At 45.0% G+C, this 22,722-nt stretch overlaps 1 protein-coding gene across 1 annotated transcript in view; it reads right to left on the bottom strand.

The window, feature by feature from the left end:
* Nucleotides 1-17,486, bottom strand: part of REPS1 (RALBP1 associated Eps domain containing 1) — a 566,482-nt gene extending 548,996 nt beyond the window's left edge. The window contains 1 exon segment of the mRNA XM_029596463.1: nt 16,690-17,486. Coding sequence (XP_029452323.1) covers nt 16,690-16,842 — 153 coding nt within the window. The 5' untranslated portion in view covers nt 16,843-17,486.
* Between the last annotated feature and the right edge of the window lie 5,236 nt (nt 17,487-22,722).

Genomic DNA, 22,722 nt, shown 5'->3' with positions numbered 1-22,722 from the left:
CCCTTGAGAAATCGAGCAAGAAGAGGATGAGCCGCTATTGTTACATTATTAACTGGCCTATGGTAGGCTGCAATAGCGCTCAGATGGACTCGAATGGATGCTGTTGCTAAGCCCGCTTCGTAAAGGGTGTGCAGATAATCCAGTAATTGTTGTGGCGTGCAATCCACGGGAGAAACCTGGTTCAAAAGACACCATGAGGTATATCTCTTCCACTTGTAACTATAGTTTAATCTAGTGGAGGGTTTCCTGGATTCGAGAAGTATGAGCTGTGCCCTCTGAGAAACTTCTTGTTGTGTTAGCAACCACCTGTCAGCCTCCAGGCTGTCAAATGGAGGGAGGAGTGTAGCGGATGGAGCAGCGTTCCTTGTTCCTGAAGTAGAAGGTCTGGACGATTCGGAAGTCGGATCGGATCGTCCACTGAAAGGCGAAGGAGGTAACTGTACCATGGTTGGCGTGGCCAAGCTGGGGCGATGAGTATCATTTGTGCTCTGTCTGCTATGCACTTTTGTATGGTCCTGGTGATCAGGGGAATCGGTGGAAAGGCATATAGTAGGCCTGAAGACCACGTGATCAGAAAAGCATCCTGTGCTATCCTGAGCCTGCTGTGATGGATGGAACAAAACTGGGGAAGCTGCGTGTTGTGTTCCGTAGCAAACAGGTCTATTGTCGGAGTTCCCCACTTGTTGAATATGTGGAGTATTACTTCCCCATTGAGGGACCATTCGTGGGGATGAAATATACGACTTAATTTGTCCGCTCTTGTGTTTGCTATTCCTGGCAGATAAGTAGCCTGAAGATGGATGCTCTGTTTTTGAGCTAGGTGAAAAATCTGTAGTGTTTCTCTGCACAAGATCCAGGAGCCTGAGCCCCCCTGTTTGTTTATATAGAACATTGCCACTTGATTGTCCGTATATACCATGAGTCTGCGGCCACGCAAGAATGTCTGGAATGCCTGCAACGCCAGTCGAATTGCTCGCAGTTCCAGTAAGTTGATCTGCAGGGATTGTTCTGCTAACGTCCATAATCCCTGCGTCTCGTATACCTCTAGATGTGCTCCCCAGCCCTTTCGGGAAGCGTCCGTCGTGAGGACTGTGTTGTGTATGGACTGTCGAAAGAGAGCTCCTTTCACTAGGGTGGATGGAAGGAGCCACCAAGCTATGTCCTTGAGCATTTCCCTTGTTAAGAGGATTGACTGAGTGAGAGGCTGCGAATGCTGTTTCCACTGTCGTTTGAGTCCCCACTGTAATCTTCTCATGTGTAATTTGGTATTCGGAACAAGGAAATTGGCTGCTGCCATGTGGCCGAGGACTACTAGTACCTGACGTGCTGATGTTCTTTGCTTTGTGTGTAACTTCAGTAAGAGCTGTCGTAATTGAAGTTGTCTGTCCTGCGGTAGATATGCTCTGGTTCGCGTAGTGTCCAGATATGCTCCTATAAATTGGAGTTGTTGCGTCGGTTGTAAGTGAGATTTCTGGAAGTTGACTACCAACCCCAATTGTTGTAAGCATTGCAGGATGCGATGTAGGTGAGAGTTGAGCAGTTCTCGGGTTGGAGCTACTACTAGCCAGTCGTCCAAATAAGGGAAGATTGTCATTCCCTGTAGTCTGAGGTGAGCCACCACCACTACCATGCACTTGGTGAACACTCTGGGTGCAGCTGATAACCCAAAGGGGAGTACTCTGTACTGGTAATGATTGTGCTTGTAACGAAAGCATAGGTAACGCCAGGAAGAGGGGTGCATTGGAATGTGGGTGTATGCATCCTTCAGGTCGATTGAACACATCCAGTCGTTGGTCTGCAAAAGTGGAAGGATTGACTTCAGGGATACCATTTTGAATTTCTCCTTTATCAGAAATTTGTTGAGTTCCCGTAGATCTAGGATCGGACGTAGGCCGCCTGATTTCTTTGGGATAAGGAAGTATGGGGAATAGAAACCTTGGTTGTGAAAGTTCTTGGGAAGAAGTGCTATGGCCTTTGCTTGACAAAGGAGGGATATTTCCTGTTGAAGCTGTGGGTGAGTCCGCAGCTGGTCTGGAGAGGTGAATTGTGGAAGGGGAGGCTTGGACTGAAAATGTAGATGATACCCCTGACGTACAATGTCGAGAACCCATTGGTCTGATGTTATATGTTCCCACACTTGTAGACGAGCTTGGATTCGTCCCGGCGGTAGTGATGGACGTGGTGGTGGCATTAGATTCAAAAAGATTGAACCGGCTTAGCTGCCGCCGGTTGTGTCTGGGTTTGTTGACGAGGCGCCCGTTGTTTGCCTCTTCGTGGAATTTGAGCCGTGTGTTGGTTATGATAAGAGCGATATGGACGACGTCCATATGACGATCTGCGAGGGTATGGGTAGCCCCGTCTGGAAGACTGGTAAGGTTGGTGCGATTGTAGCGACTGTACCGCTAATGCTTCTTCCTTTAGTTTTCCCACCGTCTCTTGCAGTTTGGTGCCGAAAAGGTGTTCTCCAGTGCATGGAAGGTTAGCGAGTTTTTCATGCACATCCTCTCGAATAGAACTGGAACGTAGCCACGCGGTCCTTCGCGCCGCTATGGCTGTGGCCGACGCTCTTGCTGAAGTCTCCATTCCCTCGTACATGGAACGTAGGAGATGCCTTGAGCATTCCTCCATATCATGAAGTGTTTGTGGTAATTTCTCCGCTGTTGTGGAGAGGAATCCTTTAGTGGCCTGTATGCACTCGTACATGTATTGAATCATGTAAAATTGGTGGTGGATGATACGAGTAGTGAGCAGTGAATTTTGATAGATTTTTCTACCAATTTCGTCTAGGTACTTAAGGTCCTTATTGGGGGGATATGTGGCATGAAGCTTTTGTTTTCTAAATCGCTGCATAGCCGACTCCACCACTACGGACTCGTGCGGCAGTTGAGGGAGCGCGTACGGAGCTTCCTTCTTTATACGGAACTTAATATCTGATTTCCTAGATACTGCCTGCAGAGAGAAGGGAGTTTCCCATGACTTTAACATGAGTTTATGCAGGAGATCATGAGGTGGAAGAGTGGTGGGTTCCCCCGGTACATCAAAAATTTTTTGCAGTCCTAGGGTTTCTGCTCTAGGGTCAGGTTCCTTTAGAAATTGTAAATGGAGGATGCTCGCCATCTTTTCTAAAAAACGAGGATATGACAAATCCTCCGGAGGTGAGTATGGTTCCGGTTGAGTGTCTGGCACATCCGAGGGATACCCAGTGGATGAAGTGGGGGATTCCGTCGGTGATTGGAAGTGTTCTGGTGAGGTCCAATGCTGTGGAGAGGGTTGTGGAGCGTCCCGATCAGGCGAGGTTGGTGTATCATCCCTATCAGGCGATGGGGGTGTGTTTTCCGATTCCGGTTTTGTATTCCTGGAATCCTTCCCCAACTTGAATGATGATTCCAATGTGCTATAAAATCCCGCCAAGGATTGGGATAGTTGCCAGAACGCATCCTTGGTGGCTTTTGTCATTTCTGGTCTATGTTGGCTAGTGCTAGGACCAGTCGCACCTTTTGGTGTGCTGGAGGTCTTGGATGGAGAGGATGCCTGGGAGGAAGTCACGTAAATAGGGGAATGTGATCTCCGTGACCTGGATCGTTTGGATGATCTGGAGGTGGAAGGGCTGACCGCCCTGTCCTGTCTGCGTCGATGGTGAGCTTCCCGTACCTGCGTAGCATGTTTTGTTTTTGAGGTAGTTGAGTCATGTGGAGACTGTCTCTTGTAGTCCCTAGAATCTCTGGAAGGCGATTTCCTACTACGTTTGTGGGAATGCTCCCTATGATGTTTTGAGAGGGAGTACCATTCAGGACTTTTTCCCGTATGTTCTGTGACAAACCGTCCCTCTGGGCCTGTCAAGTTATTTTCTGATTCTCTGTCACTTTTGTAGGAAGAGTCAGGTGAGGTAGGGAGTGGTCGCTTCTTTGGACGTGTTTTTGACCCCAATTCGGAGGTTCTCTTCTTATGCACTCCTGTCTTGTGTGAGGCCGATGGAATTGGTACCTTCTTTGGAGCTGCTGTTTCTGGGGAATCAGCCCTGGAGCCTGGCCCCCGCGCCGTTGTCGGCGCCGTTGTCTCTTGCGCTGGTATGGTTGCCGGTGTTTCCTGTACCTTCAACGGCTCCGCTATCTCCTGCGCCCGCGTCGGCGCTGGCGTTTTAGACGGCGCCGAAAGAGACGGCGCGTGGTGGTGGGCCGATTTTGTCTTGGCCAGGTGCTCTGATCCCGGCGCCGTACGGTGTTTGGAGATCGGCGCCGTTGAACTCGGCGCCGCCTCATGACGTATCTTCGGCGCCGTGAGTGTCCGAGCCCCTGGGCTCGGCGCCCTCTTCTGCGCCGACTCACTCCGTGGAGTTTCCGGCGCCGTCTTATGTATTTTCTTGTGCGCCATGTCTGCGCGCTTGTTTGGCGATAGGCCACACTTCGAGTCTCTGCTCGAAATACTGGGCGCTCCATGCTTGTCGGGAAAAACAGAGCCCTGTTTCCCTACCTTCTTGTCACTGGGGCGTGCGGTGTCCGACGACGCCGTCCTTGGTGCGGAATACTTTAACTTTTTCACCGGGCCCGGTGAAGAGTGTACCTCAGAGGGGTCTGAGGTACTTAGAAGTTCTTGTAAGCGATACGCTCGCTGTCGCTTGGCTCTGGGAGACATTTTGGAGCAGAATTCGCAGTTCGGGACATCGTGGCTACCGCCGAGGCATCGGTAACACAGGTCATGGCCATCCGTGACCGACATCACCTTACCACAGCGGCAGCGCTTGAAGCCCGATTTTGACATTCTGAGGAGAGTGTTGGCTCCGCGTGCGATCCCGCGCGCGGAAAGAACAGACTGAGGAGAATCTGTACTTCCTGCGCGGGAACCCACGCGCAGCCGCAGAGGGAACAAAGATCTATCCTCTGCTTTATCAAGCTCCGCCTCCCGGACCTGATTGACAGATCCCAGGACAGCATGGCTAATTCATTCCTGCTATCGACGGGAAACTACAGCAAGGGTTATTTTTCCCTATATGCAACACCTTGCACTTGTCCACATTAAATTTCATCTGCCATTTGGATGCCCAATCTTCCAGTCTTGCAAGGTCCTCCTGTAATGTATCACAGTCTGCTTGTAATTTAACTACTCTGAATAATTTTGTATCATCCGCAAATTTGAAAACCCTTACTCATCGTATTCCTTTCCAGATCATCTATATAAATAAAAATGTAAATGCTCGTTTGTTCAAAATCTTAAATCTCTTCTTCACTGATTGCTTTGAAATTTTGACACAACGTTGCATTCGAATACGCGCGTGTTTTTATATATCTATATTATATAGATGTCACACCTGTGACAGGTAAAAACATGCTTTTTTGGAAAACAGCGCCATCTGTTGGACGTAAAAGCAACACACGCTATCTACAATATAAATGGGCTCTGACAGACGGACCGCAAATGCACAGTAGAGAGCAGCTCTACCGCGCATGTGCAGACCATAGAGCTCTGCGCTACGTGCTGGGTGTCACAGAGGGGAGGAGGAAAGGGCAGACGAGTCACCGCTCAGCCCGTTCCTCCGCCGTTGGGGAAGGGGGGAGGGAGTAGGGACTGCCGGACAGTTACACACAGGAGGAGGAAGAGTCGCCGTGCCAGTCCGTCCACCGCCGGAGAAGGGGGGAGGGAGTTGGGACGGCCAGAGCAGAGCAAATGCGCATTGTGAAATTAAACCAGACTGAGCCACTGCAACGCGTGGCCGGGAACAGCTAGTTTATATATATATATATATATATATATATTGAAAAACACTGGTCCACGTACAGATCCCCGAGGCACGCCACTGTTTACCCTTTTCCACTGAGAAAATTGGCCATTTAATCCTACTCTGTTTCCTGTCTTAACCAGTTTGTAATCCACGAAAGAACATCGCCTCCTACCCCATGACTTTTTAGTTTTCATAGAAACCTCTCATGAGGGACTATGTCAAACGCCTTCTAAAAATCCAAATACACTATATCTACCGGTTCACCTTTATCCACATGTTTATTAACCCCCTTCAAAAAAACGAAGCAGATTTGTTAAGCAAGACTTCCCTTGGGTAAATCTGTGTTGACTGTGTTCCATTAAATCATGTCTTTCTAAATGCTCTACGATTTTGATCTTGAGAATAGTTTCCATTATTTTTCCCGGCACTGAAGTTAGGCTCACTGGTCTATAGTTACCCGGATCGCCCCTGGAGCCTTTTTTGAATATTGGGGTTACATTGGCCACCCTCCAGTCTTCAGGTACAATGGATGATTTTAATGATAGGTTACAAATTTTAACTATTAGATCAGAAATTTCATTTTTGAGTTCCTTCAGTACCCTAGGATGTATACCATCTGGTCCAGGTGATTTGCTACTCTTTAGTTTGTCAATCTGGCCTACTACATCTTCCAGGTTCACAGTGATTTCGTTCAGTTCGTCTGACTCATCACCCCTGAAAACCATCTCCGGAACTGGTATCTCCCCAACATCCTCATTAGTAAACACGGAAGCAAAGAATTAATTTAGTCTTTCTGCAATGGCCTTACCTTCCCCTAAGAGCCCCTTTAACCCCTCGGTCATCTAATGGTCCAACCGACTCCCTCACAGATATCTTGCATATTTTTAAAAGTTTTTATTGTGAGTTTTTGCCTGTATGGCCAACTTCATTTCAAATTCTCTCTTCGCCTGTCTTATCAATGTTTTACACTTTGTGTCTCTAGCAAGTCCTGATGTTACATTTACCCAGTCAGGTAATGATCTCATTGCTAGAAACTCTCTATGCCGAACATGTGTCGATTTTATCACATCCGGGTATATCCATATCGATTGTCCATAGAATTGTGACTATTTCTAAAAAATAACTTCATGACATAATTCCGATCAGATAGGAATGCAAAAGAGATTAATGACGACTCTCTTAGTTTTATTTCTGTATCAATGGTCATCTCTAATATGTTGGATAAATTCATCTCTTGATCTTGAGTTCTTTGAGTTCCTGTTTCCTCAGCCGGGGTTCTATTTTGAAGATAAGCAGCCTTCATGATAACTGGTAAGGCAGTTTCTGGTATCTTAAGAATAAACTTTATGTAGTTCCTAAATAACTCAAGATGGGACATCATTTGCACTATGGGGAAGTATTCTGAGCTTATGGTCCCTGAGGGAGTTTTCCACCCCCTCCAGCCTTTTATTTGTAACATTTTCAGAAGTAATTAATTTTTGTTGCACTTTTTCAATCTTAGAAACTTTCTTATCTAATTCTTCAACTTTTTCCCCATACTTTAAAATAAGCTTATTGTTTGTCAGTCATCGACTGATTTCTACTTTCGATTGTAACTTGTGCTAATACATTAATTGAAGATTAAATCGATTTTAGTGCTGTCCATATCCCCTCAAGGGTAATCTTTTCCGGGGTAGCAATGGTGATACCTGCAGTTAAAGTCCCAAAAATGCAGTCTTCTGCTTCCACACCCTGCCGCACACCCTTCTCGATACCTTCTGACGTTGTAGATGCAACTACTACAATTACCTTGGAAAATGTCCTGGGAGCAGTGGCCAGACCAAGGGGTAGCACTTGAAACTGATAATGGCGTCCCAAAACGACAAACCACAGAAATTATGTTCTAGTCAGATGGGAATATGAAGATACAACTGCACGGCCATTATATCCGACCACAGTGTCCATGCAAAAATGCTGCAATTGCGGATGACGACTGCCAACTTTGAGATCTAGGATAGGACAAAAGGAGCCCTCCTTCTTGAGCACAACAAAACAGGAATATCGCCCCATATTTTCTTGAGACTTGGGCAATGGAACCACAGCCCCCAGAGTGAGGATCCTTGCCAATGTATCCTCTACTGCTTGCTTCTTCTGTGGAACATGGCAGGGAGATTCCATGAACAGGCCCCGAGGAACACTGTGAAACTCCATGGCATATCCTTCTATCACTTCCAGGACCCATTGATCCGATGTGATTTTGACCCACCTCTAACAGAAGAGAGAGAGAGGCGTCCCCTATCTCCTGTCCCTGGGGGTGGGTTGGTAAAATTTATTGGAAGGCTCGGGCGGTTCCACTACCCGGAGCCTGCACCCCCATTCTGGGTTGTCTGGGACGAAAGGATTGAGATCTACCGAAGGGTCGAGTCCTCAAAAAGATCACTCCACTATAGGGTCGAACACACTTTGATCCTCTAGCACGACCTCTCATTTTAAAGGAGCGTGGTGTCTGCTTCTTATCCTCCTGCAAAATGAGGAACTAGTAATTCATCCCATTTTCTGCCCAGTTTCTCCAACTCGCTTCCAAATAAGAGAGCTTTTAAAGGGAAATTTGGTGAGGCTAGCCTTGGAGGTCACATTAGCTGACCAATTTCTCAGCCATAACTGACATGTGGCCGCTATTACCAAAGCCGCCCCTCTGGCTGAAGTGCAGACCAAATCACAGCCCACATCTGCCACAGTTCAATAACTGCCCTGAAGTTTACCCAGAGTCAATCTCCTGGGAAAGAAGAAAACAAGAGCAAGCCACCAGGGAACAAGAAGCAATCTGCAATGTCATTACCACTGCTTCAAATGCTTAAGGATAGTTTCAATCCTATCATGGTCATCCTTCAGGGCCACTCCTTCTTTCACAGGAATAGTAGTCCGTTTGGAGACTGCACACACAAGCGCATCTACCTTCGGAATCGTAAATGCTCTCTCACCACTGAATCCAGAGGATACAGGCCTTTCAAACTTCGTACCCCTTTGAAATCAGCCTCTGGGGCACCCTACTCAAGATCAATTCTTGGTCTCCATTACAGGGAAAAAACATGAGGCTTTACACAAGGAAACCAAAATGGGATTTTTTTTGGCTCAAACACAGAATCTGCCCCACGAACCCTGAGCATTTCAAGGTCTGGGAAATCAGAGCTGGCAGTTTATCTCTGAAAGAACTGTAGCATAGTCCTATACGGTTCTAATCTTGGAGGAATTGCACCCTCCTCTAGAGCAGTGATTCTCAGTGTGTTGCCAAGCACCAACACACTGTGCGACCCACAGCTGGCAGGGCGAAGGTCAGAGACATTTCAAAGTATGTTTCTTGTTTATATTAACAACCTGTTCATTGGTTGACAGGGGTATTTATTTATTTATTTATTTGAGTTTTTCTATACCGGCATTCACGGAAATTCGTATCATGTCGGTTTACATAAAACAAGGGGTGATCAATACATTATAAACGTACATAAATATAACATGAGAGTATACCTTTACAAATTATAACAAGTGCGCAGAAAAAGCAGTTACAATAAAACAAGGATGGTTCTAACTGGGAGTAGAAGAAGAGGATGATAGACGTTTAACAAGAAGTAGAACGTGCAGTGATTGGTATGTCTATCAGTTTAATGGGTGATAATCCATCTTTCTGTATTTGGTGGAAGAGCATCAGTCAGAGTCCGGAAAGGCTTTCTTAAACAGCCATGTCTTAAGTCTCTTTCTGCACTTTACTTAAAAAGCACCTGATCCACTTTTGCATTTATTGCAACCTCACTACTGGGATGCCTTATTTTCCCTGTTCTCTTAGTAGGAACTTTGATATCAGTGTTATAATCCATCTGGAGACCAATGACCTCAAAAGAAATGGTATCCATGAAGTACAAAAGATTTCCAAAATTTAGGAACGATAAGACACACTGCAAAGACTACTACCTTTTTGGAAGTATTAGCTGTTCATTGAAAGGGAAATGAGAAGCTATGCCATATAAATAATTTCAATTCCTGGCTCAAAATCTGGTGTACAGAAAGTGGTTTTGGATTCACTTGAGGCTGGAGTTGTGTATGGAGCAGTAAAATAAGAATGACCTACATTTGTCTGAAGCAGGAAGGAGGATGCTAAGTGTGAAATTCAGATCATATATTATCATACATTTAAACTAAATAATGGGGATAACAGGAGATGGCCAATGAAATTGACATGTCACCCCCCAAGCAATACAGGAAGTGGGAGGAAAAATAAAATCAATCAGCTCAAAAAAGCAGAAAAGATGCCTAGGAAGTGCAACAAATCAAGGGAGAAAAATTGGAAAGCTATAACTACAAATGCTCGTAGTTTGGACAATAAAATCCCAGACCTGCAGGCCCTAATGGTGGAGGCAGACTTGGACATTGTTGCTGTTACAGAGACATGGTTCATGGATTCTCATGACTGAGATACAGCCATACCAGGCTATATCAAAGGAAGGACAGAAAAGGGGGCGGCGTAGTTCTTTATGTCAAAAACAATATTCAAGCAACTGAACTGCTACGAATGTGGGGTAGAGAAGAAGCATTATAGGCCGTCCTAAAAAAAAAATCATGGTGCATCTATTTTTACTAGAGTGGTGTACAGGCCTCAGACTCAGATGGAAGAACTAGACAGATCTGGTCGAAGATATCCAAAAGATGGGAAAGAAGGGAGGTGTGTTGATTGTTGGAGACTTTAAGCTGCCAAACGTAGACTGAAGAATCCCTTCTGCGGAATCTACCAGAAGTAAAGTGGATGTCCTCCAAGGGGCTCTGTTCAAACAAATGGTAAGGGAACTCATGAGGGAGGGAGTTATACTCGATCTAGTGCTCACTAACGGGGAAAATGTCTCTAATGTCCTGTTGGGTGCCCACCTCAGCACTATTGATCAAATGGTATGGTTTGACATCTCAAATTGGATACAGAGAAGTCACACGAAAACCCGAGTTTTGAATTTCAAAAATACAGACTTTGTCGAAATGGGGACATACCTGGAGGTAGAACTAGAAGACTGGGAGAAATAAGAGGTGGAACAAAAGTGGGCCAAACTAAAAGGAGCAATTATAAAAGCAACAAATCTATATGGTAGAAAAATAAAAGTAAGAGAAATAAGAAATCCATCTGGTTCTCAAAGGAGGCGGCTGAAAAAATAACAAAAAAACAGTGTTCAAGAAAAATAAAGGATCCCAAAAAGAGGAACACAGGGAAGAATATCTAGTGAAACTGAGGGACACATAGAAAGTAATCAAGCAAGCAAAAAGTCAGGCAGAAGAAAGGATTGCCAAAGAAGTAAAGCGAAGTGAAAAAACATTTTTCAGATACATCAGAAAAAAGTCCGAAGCATAATAGTGAAATTGAAAGGTGACAAGGATCATGCAGGCCGATACTGTAAAAATCGCAGAAGAGCGGGCGCTCCATGTTGAGCACCCGCTCCCCCAACTCGCACCCTCCATATTGAGCACCCGCTCCCCCAACGCGCGCCCAGACATCTCTCCTGGGCACGCAATTCTCTATTTAAATTAGACGACACACTAATAAGGAGGAGGTAGGGACAATAGCGCGTCCCTGGTGTCTCCTTATTAGTGGTAGAGCTGGCTGTCAGTCAGTGGGTCCGACAACTGATGCTCTATTTTACCTGCATCAGTTTTCGAACCCACTGACAGCCACAGGATAGGAAAATGTACGCCTGTAAAACTGAGCATCCATTTTTTTAACCGATTTTTTTTTTTTATTTTAGGTTCTTCCGACTTAATATTGCTTGGATATTAAGACGAAGGTTCTTCAGAAAAGTAGTTTTTTCTGCTTTTCTGTACACTTTTCCAGGTTTCACTATTATGCTTGGCCGCACGTTTTACTTTCAGTATCCTGGGTGGCTAATAGGCTCATTAAAATGCATTTGCATGTGATGAGCGCTATTAGTTTTCGGAGGATTGGCCGCGCGTTTCACACTATTACCCCTTACAGTATAAGGGCTAATAAGAGTGCATCGAAAAAGAGCGCACCATTTAGCACCAAACAGGTGCTAAATGGTGCGCTCAGCCGAGCACACCATAGTGTATCGACCTGAATGTGTGGAGAGAGACAAAGAAATAGCAGAAATATTAAACAAATACTTCAGTTTCATGTTCACTAAAGACAACCTGAGAGAAGGACCATCACTTGTTAACAAGACCATGGATGGGGTTGGAGTAGACAAAACTCTGTTTACAGAAGAGAATGTATGTGAAAAACTAGGAAAACTGAAAGCAGACAAATCCATAGGCCTGATGAGGGAACTCAGATATGCTGGTGGGTCTGCTGCATGACCTGTTCAATAGATCTCTGGAAACAGGAATAGAGCTAAGTGATTGGAGAAGAGCAGTAATGGTCCCGCTTCCCAAGAGTGGGAGCAGAGAGGAGGCTGGAAACTACAAGCCGGTTAGCATCACTTTGGTGGTGGAAAAATGAATGGAGACTCTGCTGAAGGAAAGGATATTGAGCTATCTACAGTCAAGAAGCTTGCTGGACCAGAGGCAGCATGGATTCACCAGGGGAAGGTACTGTCAGACAAGTCCGATTGATTTTTTTGATTGTGTGACTAAAGAATTGGATCAAGGAAGAGCACTTGATGTGATCTACTTGGATTTCAGCAAAGCTTTTGAAACAGTCCTGCAGAGGAGGCTTGTGAATAAAAGCAGCAGCCTAGGAGTGCGCACCAAGGTGGTGGCGTGGATTACAAACCGGTTGACAAACAAAAGACAGTGTGTGATGGTAAATTGAATCTATACTGAAGAGAGAAAGGGGTTAAGCGGAGTGCCACAAGGATCTGTGTTGGGACCAGTCCTGGTCAATATCTTTGTGAGCGACATTGCAGAAGGGACAGAAGGTAAAGTCTGTCTATTTGCGGATGATACTAAGATCTGCAACAGAGTAGACACGCCAGAAGGAGTAGAGAGAATGAGACGTGATTTAAGGAAGCCTGAACAGTGGTCGAAGACATGGCAGCTGGGATTCAATAAGAAGTGCAGAGTCATGCATCTGGGGTGTCGTAATCTGTAAGAGCTGTATGTGATTCGGAGGGGGGGGGGAGCTATTGTGCACAGAGTAAGAGAGGGACATTGGGGTGATAGTGTCTAGCGATCTGAAGTCAGTGAAGCAATGTGACAAGACAATAGCTAAAGCCAGAAAAATGCTGGGCTGCATAGAGAGGAATAACTAGTAAGAAAAATGAGGTGATAATCCCCTTGTACAGGTCCTTGGTGAGGCTTCACCTGGAGTATTGTGTTCAGTTCTGGAGACCATATCTCAAAAGGGTCGGTGACAGGATGGAGGCGGTCCAGAGAAGGAAGATAAAAATGGTGGTGTTTCCATCAAATGATTATGAGGAGAGATTGAAGAACTTAAAATATGTATACCCTGACAGAGAGGACATGCGGGGGGGATATGATACAGACCTTTAGATACCTGAGGTTTTATCGATGCATAATTGACAAACTTTTTCCGATAAAAAGAAATCAGTAGAACTAGGTGTCACGAAATGAAACTCCAGGGAAGACGACTCAGAACCAACGTCAGGAAATATTTCTTCACGCAGAGGATGGTGGATGCCTTCCAGAGGAGGTGAAGACTAAAACAGTGAAAGATTTCAAAGGGGCATAGGATAAATGCTGTGGATCCCTAAAAGTTAGAGGATGGACATGAAGAAAAGTGCATGGGGGTAACTTGCTGGTATTTATTTATTTATTTATTTCAAATTTTTATATACCGGCATTCGAGACAGCAGTCACATCATGCTGGTTCACATAAAACAGGGGTGCATAGTAAACATAACTATAACAATGGTGCTGAAAAGGCAGTTACATATAACAGGGTGATAAGAACTTGGCTGAGAAGGAAGAGAAAGGACAGGATTAATTCACACAGGTAAACGATAGAAGATATGGTTAATCAAGATATGGTTAATCAAGGTGTAGTTGGAGATTAGTTGACCATGTTGGTGTCTGGGAAAGCTTGTATGAATATCCAGGTCTTTAGTCTTTTTTTGAAGGTTGAGATGCATGGTTCTGTTCTGAGATTTGAGGGGATGTCAGTTACTACCCTTAACCAATAAGCTTGATACTTCTAATGCAACTTCAAGATTGCTCTCTGCTTCAATGGCAAGAGGTAACAGGAAATTGGACTCAGACAGCAACCAACAAGGGCCCTGATTTTGGGAAACTAAGTATGGGGGTGACCTGTATGGAGCAGCAGATGCTACCATAAGCTTGCTGGGCAGATTGGATGGGCCATTTGGTCCTTTTCTGCTGTCATTTTCTATGCTTCGATATTTTTGTGTTTCAAAGATACATCATTCCAAACCATATGCTTCTAAGCAACTATCTGTTTTCCCCCATAAAGCCATGGGAAAACAGGTACTAAAATAGGCACTCATGACTCATTTCTAATCATTTCACGTTACTACTATTAAAAAATAAACAATTTCACCTCCTACCGCTCCTTTTACTTCATTGCTGGAATTAGTAGAGTTGTGTGTCTGTGCAGCCTTTTCTTTGCCGGGCACCTGGGGCCACTTGGCATGGAACAGCCCCGCTGGGAGAGAGCAGGGACAAACAGACCAGTTATCTCCAGGGTCTACATACAAAAGCACCTCTGGGACTGAAAAACACCAAAGCAGTAGGAGTGAGCGCAATCAACAAGCCCCAAGTGCCCAACAAGGAAAAGGCTGCACAAACACAACCTGGCACTACATTATTATTCAGGAAATAAAGGGAGTTTAAAGTGGCTCAACAAAGTAAATGAGAACTAATGCCAGCAATGGAGTAAAAGGGCCTCCAGACAGGTGCTCACTTAACTCCTGCCCTGACCCAGGTGCTACCGTAAAAAGCCCACTTAAAAACCCCACAATAACCCATCTCCCTGCTAGCATAGCCCCCTGCACAGTCAGGGAATAGATAATTGTCTCTTTTATATGCCATTAGCATCCGTTCACGCAAAACCTGTCATGGGTTTTTGAATGCGTTTTTTCCCCACACTAAATGCATTACATACGTGTGTAAGATTAACGCAGAAAACCATGCACAATTACCAGCACAATAACCTGTGGAAGGTTTTGCGCAGATTACATAAGCCCCCTAGTGAAGAGATTTACAACTGTTCCAAACATGACTATCCAAGGGGTTCAAGAAATTGCAGAGTGGCATGTTAAAGAATTTCAAATACAGTGACTTGCTAAAATACAGGCATCATTTCTTCTATGTAGTGTGCAGTGAAATACTACTCACTACATAGAAGTGTACAATTCTCTTTTGAATACTAAAGGTACAGTGCATGCCAGGCTGCAACATATGAAAGAATAGCAATACCCTAAAGACAACCACTTTCTGAGGCAGAATACACCAAACAAAAGATAAGCAGCATGAAATCCATCGACCTTTTGGGATCCTGCCAGAGGTACTTGTGACCTGGATTTACTGTTGGAAACAAGATACTGGGTCTGATGGATCTTTGGTGTAACCAAGCATGGCAAATCTTATGTTCTTATAATAAGCTTTTCTAGATCAACTGCTTACATGAATCCTCACATATCACCGAGTACACAAAATAGTCCAATTCAATTTTAAACCCAACAAAAACCTTGTGGTGTTGGCCCAAAATTTTACTACAGGTTAACCAAGTGTGAGAATAAATATTTATTTATTTATTTATTTAGGTTTTTCTATACCGGCATTCATGATAAGATCATATCATGCCGGTTTACAAATAACAGGGGGTGCAGAAACAAAACTTTGTTCTTTTAACAAGTGAGTAGGAAGCAAAAGTTACAATAAAACAGGGTTGAATAACTGGGGTAGGAAGGAGACAAGAATAGACAGGAGTAAAAAACTTTACAGAGGTAACTTATTTACAATGTGCAGTAATTACTCTTTATGGATATATACATTGGGCAGTAAGGTCTCTCAATGGGTATTCGACTCCGGAAAGGCTTGCTTAAATAGCCAAGTCTTAAGTCTTTTCCTGAAAGTTAGTAAGCAGGGTTCAAGTCTCAGATCAGGAGGTTAGGTGTTCCAAAGAGAGGGGCCCACTGTAGAAAAGGCTCGGTCTCTGAGTGCCTTATTGTGTGTAGCTTTAGTTGGGGGAACAGTCAGGGAGCCTTTGTAGGCGTCTCTGATAGGTCTGGATGATGTGTGTATTCTGAGGGGGATTTGGAGGTTGAGCGCAGCCTGTGAGTGGATGGATTTGTGGATGATGGTGATGGACTTGTGTAGGATTCTGTAGTGTATTGGCAGCCAGTGAAGATTAGTTAGAATTGGCGAGATGTGGTCTCTTCTTCTGGAATTTGTCAGGCAATAATTCAGGCAATAATAGTAGTTACAAGAAGTTTTACTCAAACTGAAAAAAATCTTAATGTCCCACCATTGCAAATTATCCTGTATTATTCCTCATTCATTTCTACCTACTAAAGACAGAGAAATGAGTAGTGACATATGGCCCTTTGCTCCTCCTTTCAACACCTAGTTCCTCGATATGCTCAACACCTGAGACTTTCCCTTTTAACCAATACTTTTAGTTAAAAAAAAAATCTGAAGAAAGTGTAAATTCCCCAGCTAAGCAAAGGAGTAACTAGCTAGATGAAGCAGTTTGCAAGTTAAAATAACCTGGTAACCACCACCCCCCCCCAAGGTTAAACCCAGCACTGTCCCACACACCGTGATAGGAACCCATCTGGAAGCAAGAGGACCATTCCCTTTTACTAAACGCACAAACTTTCTTGCATCCTTGGTCCGGGACGTGGGGACTGTCCTGTCGGTCACTGCACTGGGTGACCCACTAGACGCACAGTGTGGAGACGCACTTCACTTATCTACTACCATTGCTTTTGTGTCCAAGCTCTAGCACCCAGTTCACAGCAAGGCGTTTCTTGCTAGCTAGCTTACCATACCACATTAAAAGGTCACCTCCTCGGGGGGGGGATTACCTGCAGGGACACCTCGCTGGGGAGCTGTGCAGCCCGGAAGAGCTCAAGCACCCGGCCGTTGGACGCCACTTTCTTGGTGTTGTCCGTGTCGCAGTAGACAAACAGATCCGAGTAGTACTTCTGCTCCGCCTCGCTCAGCGTTAAGCCCTCCATCTTTTGCCCGTCGGGCGCCGCATCCAAGGGCCGGCAGCAGGGGAGCCCGGAGAAAGGAAAAAGCAGGTCGGCAGCACCCTCCCCCCCCCCTCCGACCAGCGAGTTTTATAACTGAAAGCAACAGGCCGGAAAACGAAAGCGTGTGGAGGAGGAGGGGCGGGGAGCGACCTGCAGCCGTTGGTCGGGGGCCGCGAGCGCACAAACTTGCGAAGAACTTTTTCCCCAGCAGCTCAAGGCGCTGAGCGAGCAATTCAGAAGAGTGGGCACGCGCGTGCGCGTACAGGCAGAAAGGAGGGAGGGAGGGAGGTCGGGCAGCGGCTACGACTCGTGCTCTTTCCTGGCTGTGCTTCGAACGTTCTTTCGTGTTCCCGTCAGCTGCTGCAAGATAGACCGCGCGTGCGGCCCTGGCCGAGAAGCAGCCTTTTAATTTTTTTTTTAAGGGCTGCCGTTACCCAACTTGTGTTGGACACAGAAGCCTAAGGGAAGAAGGAGACCACAGAAAGTTTAAGGACCTCTCCCTTGTCTACTTCCCTCCGCTTCTCCAACTACTACTACTACTACTACTATTGCTGCTTCTGCCGCTACTCCACCTCCTCCATTCTAACGCCGCCGCCATTGACGGCGTCTGAATGACGTCAACACAGAGCAGAAAAGCCCCGGATGTGGGGCTGGCGCTGACTCTTCCCATGCCGAGCTCCGAGTGAGGAGAGGCTGCGCGAGCAGCGGCACCTAGCGGCTGCGCCGTGTAACACCTCGTAGTTATGCGGGGAGAATTGGAAGTCGTTTGATATTTTGATATTTTATTTTTTTTTGCCTTAGTAGCAACTGCTGTTTTATGACGTGATAACGTTTATTTCACTTCTTGCCTTTGCCTCGTCTCCCATCCCTACCTCTTCTGCAGATCTGAACTTTGGAAAACAGCTGGGGTCATTTTTTGTGTAACTATAGCAAAGCTGACCTATTAACTGTATATTTCAATTAGAAGTTAAAGCAAAAAAAAAAACAGCATGACTGCCCCGTTTTTCACTGTGATGTTTTTATTTTATTTATCAGAGTGCTGCTGTGCTGATCTTTAGCAGAAGCTCATGTATACATCACACACAAAGGCAACGCAAGAAGGCTGAACGGGGAGCACAGGGAACAATTTAAAAAAAACAAACTTTTTTTTTTATTGAAACCCAAAATAATGTATTGAGGTATAGAAAGGAGACCTCGGAATAAAACCCAGAAACAGTTCAAGAGATTCGGGAAACAGGTAACATGATTGTTGCAGGAATGTTGCTAAAGCAATTCCTTTCATTGTCACTGTAAAATACAGTAGATTAGAAGGCTCACTTTTTGGTTAAATCAAAAGTATGAAAATAATATAACAGGGATATGTAATTTTTAATGGAAAATATTTTCTAGATCTAGACATAATCAGATTCAGGAATAAGAAATTAACACTTCAGACAAAAATTTGCTGAATGCATGAAACAATTCACTTAACAATTGTTAAGTGAATGTAGTAGGGGCAACAGTAGTAGAACTGAAAAACTCTGGACTGGAATGGAGAATTTTTAGTGGGAAAGAAAGGATAAAGGCACAGATCAAATAGGGTCTTTCATATAGAAGTAGACAGAAAATGGGCAAATTAAATGGATGTGAAAGTTAGGACATGCCGTCAATATCTATGAGTCCCATTTACTAAGGGTTTTCACTCATTATGTGTCTATGGAAAAAATGTTTAGTAAATGAGACCCTATCTCTCTTAATTTCTTTATTGTAACTTCATTTTTCAGTAAAGACTATTTCTGTTACTGTGATTAGTGGGATATTTTGTATCAAAGGCACATCTATAAAATAAAATCATGTATTGACAACACAATCCTCAGGTGTTTGATAGTTTTGTACACTGTTTTAAATACCAGTATTGCTGCATTTAGTTGAAATTAGATTTAGTCGAAATTGTTTTTATTTCCTGTTTTCCAGTTCCCGAACTATTACATCAGACTGCACAGTGACTATCTATGGCTGTCTTGGTTAGACAGTGCATGAGTAGAGGCACTTAAAGCATTGCAGAGTTTAAGAAGCCTCGATAATGGAAAATACAAACTGAAGATCTGTTAATATGCTTTTTTTGGGGGGGGGGAGGTAATATTATACTATTAGTGTTCTTTGTAGGCTCATTTTATTGTTATGTTTATTTTTTATTTATTTATTTTCTATACCGACATTCGATCTAGCATATCACATCGGTTTACATATAACAATATGTTGTATGTTATTTGATGACTGTAAATAACTGCTCCCAGTATAATATTTTGATATGTAAATGCTGCCACAGTATTATTCATATTTTCCTTTTATGTTGGAGCAAAGTTATCCACCTGAAAAGGTGGAATACAAATGCCAAATTAAATTAAATACTATAGGATTACACATTTAATGGGGGGAACTGGATGGAATCAGGTTTTCACAGCCTTTCACTTCCAGATCACCACGTCAAATTTATTTATTTGTTTGTTTAGCTTATGCCTTTTCAGTAAAAGTGAGTTACATTCAGATACAGTAAGTATTTCCCTATCCCCACAGGGCTTACAATGTTAGTGTTACGCTTGATTGCAGACGGCTGCAACCACTCATGCTCACCTCTTTCTTTGCTGCACTATTGATCCTAGGAAGAATGGCGGCCTCTGCCAGCCACCACCGACCTACCTGGCGTTCCCGGGATGGTGTGGGTGCTGCTGTCCGCCATCTTGTTTCAGGAATCACCTAAGCCGCGCACTCGCAAGGGCCACCTTTGTACACGTCGTGGCGGGGACCTCGGGAGCATCCCCTCCGAATGACATCAACTCACTGCTGTACTTAAGCTGACTGGCCCTATGCTTCTATGAGTTAGCAAGGAGTTCCTGCGTTGCTGAATCCGCTCCATTCTTGGACTTACGGTTCCAGATTCCTCACTTGGCGTATGAACACTCTGGGTACCCGCTCCTTGGGGGCCTTTCCGCATTCCTAGCTATCTGCTCTTCGGAGGGCCTTCCTGCCTTGGACTGCTACCTGTCCCGCTTCCCGGAACACTGTCCTGGAACTACCTCTTGTGAATACTTTACTACGGACTTCAACGAAACCAAGCCTTACTGAGATTCTCTTCGGTGTACCCCGTGCCTCGGGCCACTACAGTATCTTTCCCAGTAAGAGTCGCTCCGGTATATCCTGCACTGCAGGTTATTGCCGCACCATCTAGAGGATCCACCACGGGTTCCTGCACCTCAGACTACTTCATCATCACCACAGAACAGACATCCTCGGCATACCCCGGATCTGCACATCTGAGGTAATTTCTACACTGCTGAAGAGACTTCCTGGCTTACCCCGCTCTGTGGGCCACTACCGGATCTTCACATCGGAGGTATCACCCTGGGTATACCTCTCTGCTCTGAACTGTACTTTAACTACTCCTGCTCCGCGGGCTCTGCTTTTCCTTTCTTCATAATAAAGACTCTACCATACAGCTGGGTCCTACGCCACTGAGACCACGCCTACCGACGGTGAGGCTTCTCAGGGCTCCTCTCTGTGGGCTCAGACACCTCTCACTTTGGCCCAGGGTTCCCACTCTTACAAAATATAACTGTTAGGGGGTCCTTTACTAAGCATTTTTCCCTTAGACATAGAACTTTAGTAAATATGGCGTTACATTCGTACCTGAGGCAATGGAGGGTGAAGTGACTTGCCCAAGGTTACAAGGAGCAGCACTGGGATTTGAATCTGGCTCAAATCAATAATGCTTAAAAATCAACATACTGTATGTAAGCCATTGGTGGCAATGTGAACCTAATGGTCTCAAGCCAGTTTGGCACCCTTGTTTGGCAATGTAAGCACCAAAGCAAAGATTTTGCATACATTCACACTAAATTATTTTTTCATCAACAGCAGTGGTCCTTCCTTAGTAGGGTTGAGGCACAATGTCAAAACAGTGATTGTAATCAACATACAATAAAAACATAAGATGTGTAAGGCTGGGTCAAACCAAGGTCCATCAAGCCAAGCATGGGAAAATTCCAAAGAGTAGGTTTGTACCTTGTTGCTCATTCCTAGGGATAAGCAGTGGGTTTCCCAAGCCTTTTTGGTTAATAAATGTTATGGCCGCGGCAGACCGCAACCGGGGCCAACCACTCACCAGCGCGGCAGACCGCCTTGTGGACACTGACAGCCGCTGCCGTCAGCGAGATTCCGTCTGCGGCTGTTCCTGCTGCCGCTAAGCATGGCCGCGTTTTCGTCGGCTTCCTCCTTCACGTGTTGGCTCCCCCCCTGCCGGGCCTTCCTAGAGCCGCGCGCGGCAGAAACTTTACATTTAAAGGGGCCACGACAGGAAATTGTCACGGCTCCTTCCTGTGGACTCCACCTTCCGGTTTGCTATTTTAGGGAAGGTCTGCTCCTCAGGCCTTGCCTTGGCTTCTTGGCTCTTAGTTTGGTGTGTTCCTGTGCTCCGAGTTCCTGTCTTCTCTGTTCCTGGTTCTGCTTCTCTCCCAGTTGGTCGGGTTCCTTTGGACTGTACCCTTGGACCGGCTTCCGACCATTCTTCAGGCTTTGACCCTTTGGACAAGCTTCTGACCATTCTTCAGGCTTTTGACCCTTGGACCAGCTTCCAACCATTCTTCAGGATTTGACCCTTGAACCGACTTCCGACCATTCTCGGAGGTGCCAGCCATCTGGACTATATGACCTGCAGGAGGCGCCTGCATCCAGATCTCTTCTCTGTCTTCAAGGGTCCACCTGAGTCCAGCCTCGCCTTCCGACGGTAGGGACCTAAGAGGGTTTACTCTCTTAGGTAGTGCCAACTCTTCTTCGGACCAAGGATCCACCTTCAGAAGCGTAACAGTAAAGGACTTTTCCTCCAGGAACTTAACTAAACCCCTTTTAAATTTGGCTATGCTAAATACCTAGATACACTATAACCATGGAACAAAAAAACACCACATCAGAAACATTTTAGTTGACCACCAAGGGATAAGGAGATGGGCCATGGAAGTTAAAACATTGCAGTCAACATCAAAAGGTTACTGGAATCCTTACTCCCAAAGAGCTTATAGTCTAAAAAGAAATTATAGATGATATTTGATGTGATGGCAGCAGAAAGACTCACAGAAAGGGAAGGGTCTTTATGAGAAAAATGAGATGGGAAAATTCATGTTTCCAGATGGACTTTGAAAGAGGAAAAGGTTTGGAGCTAACACATAGAGGTGATTCCAGAGTATTAGCGACAGTGAGCCAGAAAGATAGATAAAAGTAGAATGTAATCTGATGGAGAGCTTGGGTGTAAAGTATTGAAGACAAGTGGGGTTTAGTAGATGTATGAAAGAGTGTCAAGCTCTGTTTTCTCAATTTCCAATATGCCAATCATGATGGTCAAAAAAATCCAAAATAAACACTTCAAAGCATACAGGCTGCACTTCAAACATGAACATTTATTTAAGTTCACTGAATAACACACAGCTAAAGCATTCATCTAGCATGGAGTTGGGGGAGATGAGAACAAGGAGTAGGGGAGGCGAAAGCAAGAGGAAAGAGAAGATTTCTAGACTGCCTTTCCAAGCTTGAAAAGGCCACTCAAAGCAGTGTACATGGGAGGCAAAAAGATGAGAGTGAGGGGTGGAGGGGAGAGAAAGAGGTGAGTATATAAAAATAAAAAATAAATAAATAAAATAAACAACAAGGGGGAGAGCAACAGAAACGGAAAGAAGGGGATTGCTGAGGATGACGGGGAGAGGGCTGTACAGGGAAGGATGGTATGGGAATGAGGCTGTACAGAGAGCGGTGGTGGGGACCGAGGCCATGGCAAGTGGGAGGAAGGGATACAGAAAAGAGGCTTGCCAGGGATGGGTGAGGGGAATGAAAGAA

This window comes from Rhinatrema bivittatum, chromosome 3 (genome assembly GCF_901001135.1).
Source record: "Rhinatrema bivittatum chromosome 3, aRhiBiv1.1, whole genome shotgun sequence".
Classification (NCBI taxonomy): Eukaryota; Metazoa; Chordata; class Amphibia; order Gymnophiona; family Rhinatrematidae; genus Rhinatrema; species Rhinatrema bivittatum.
The sequence above is the reverse complement of the archived record's forward strand: the minus strand, read 5'-3'. Positions and strand labels throughout refer to the sequence as shown.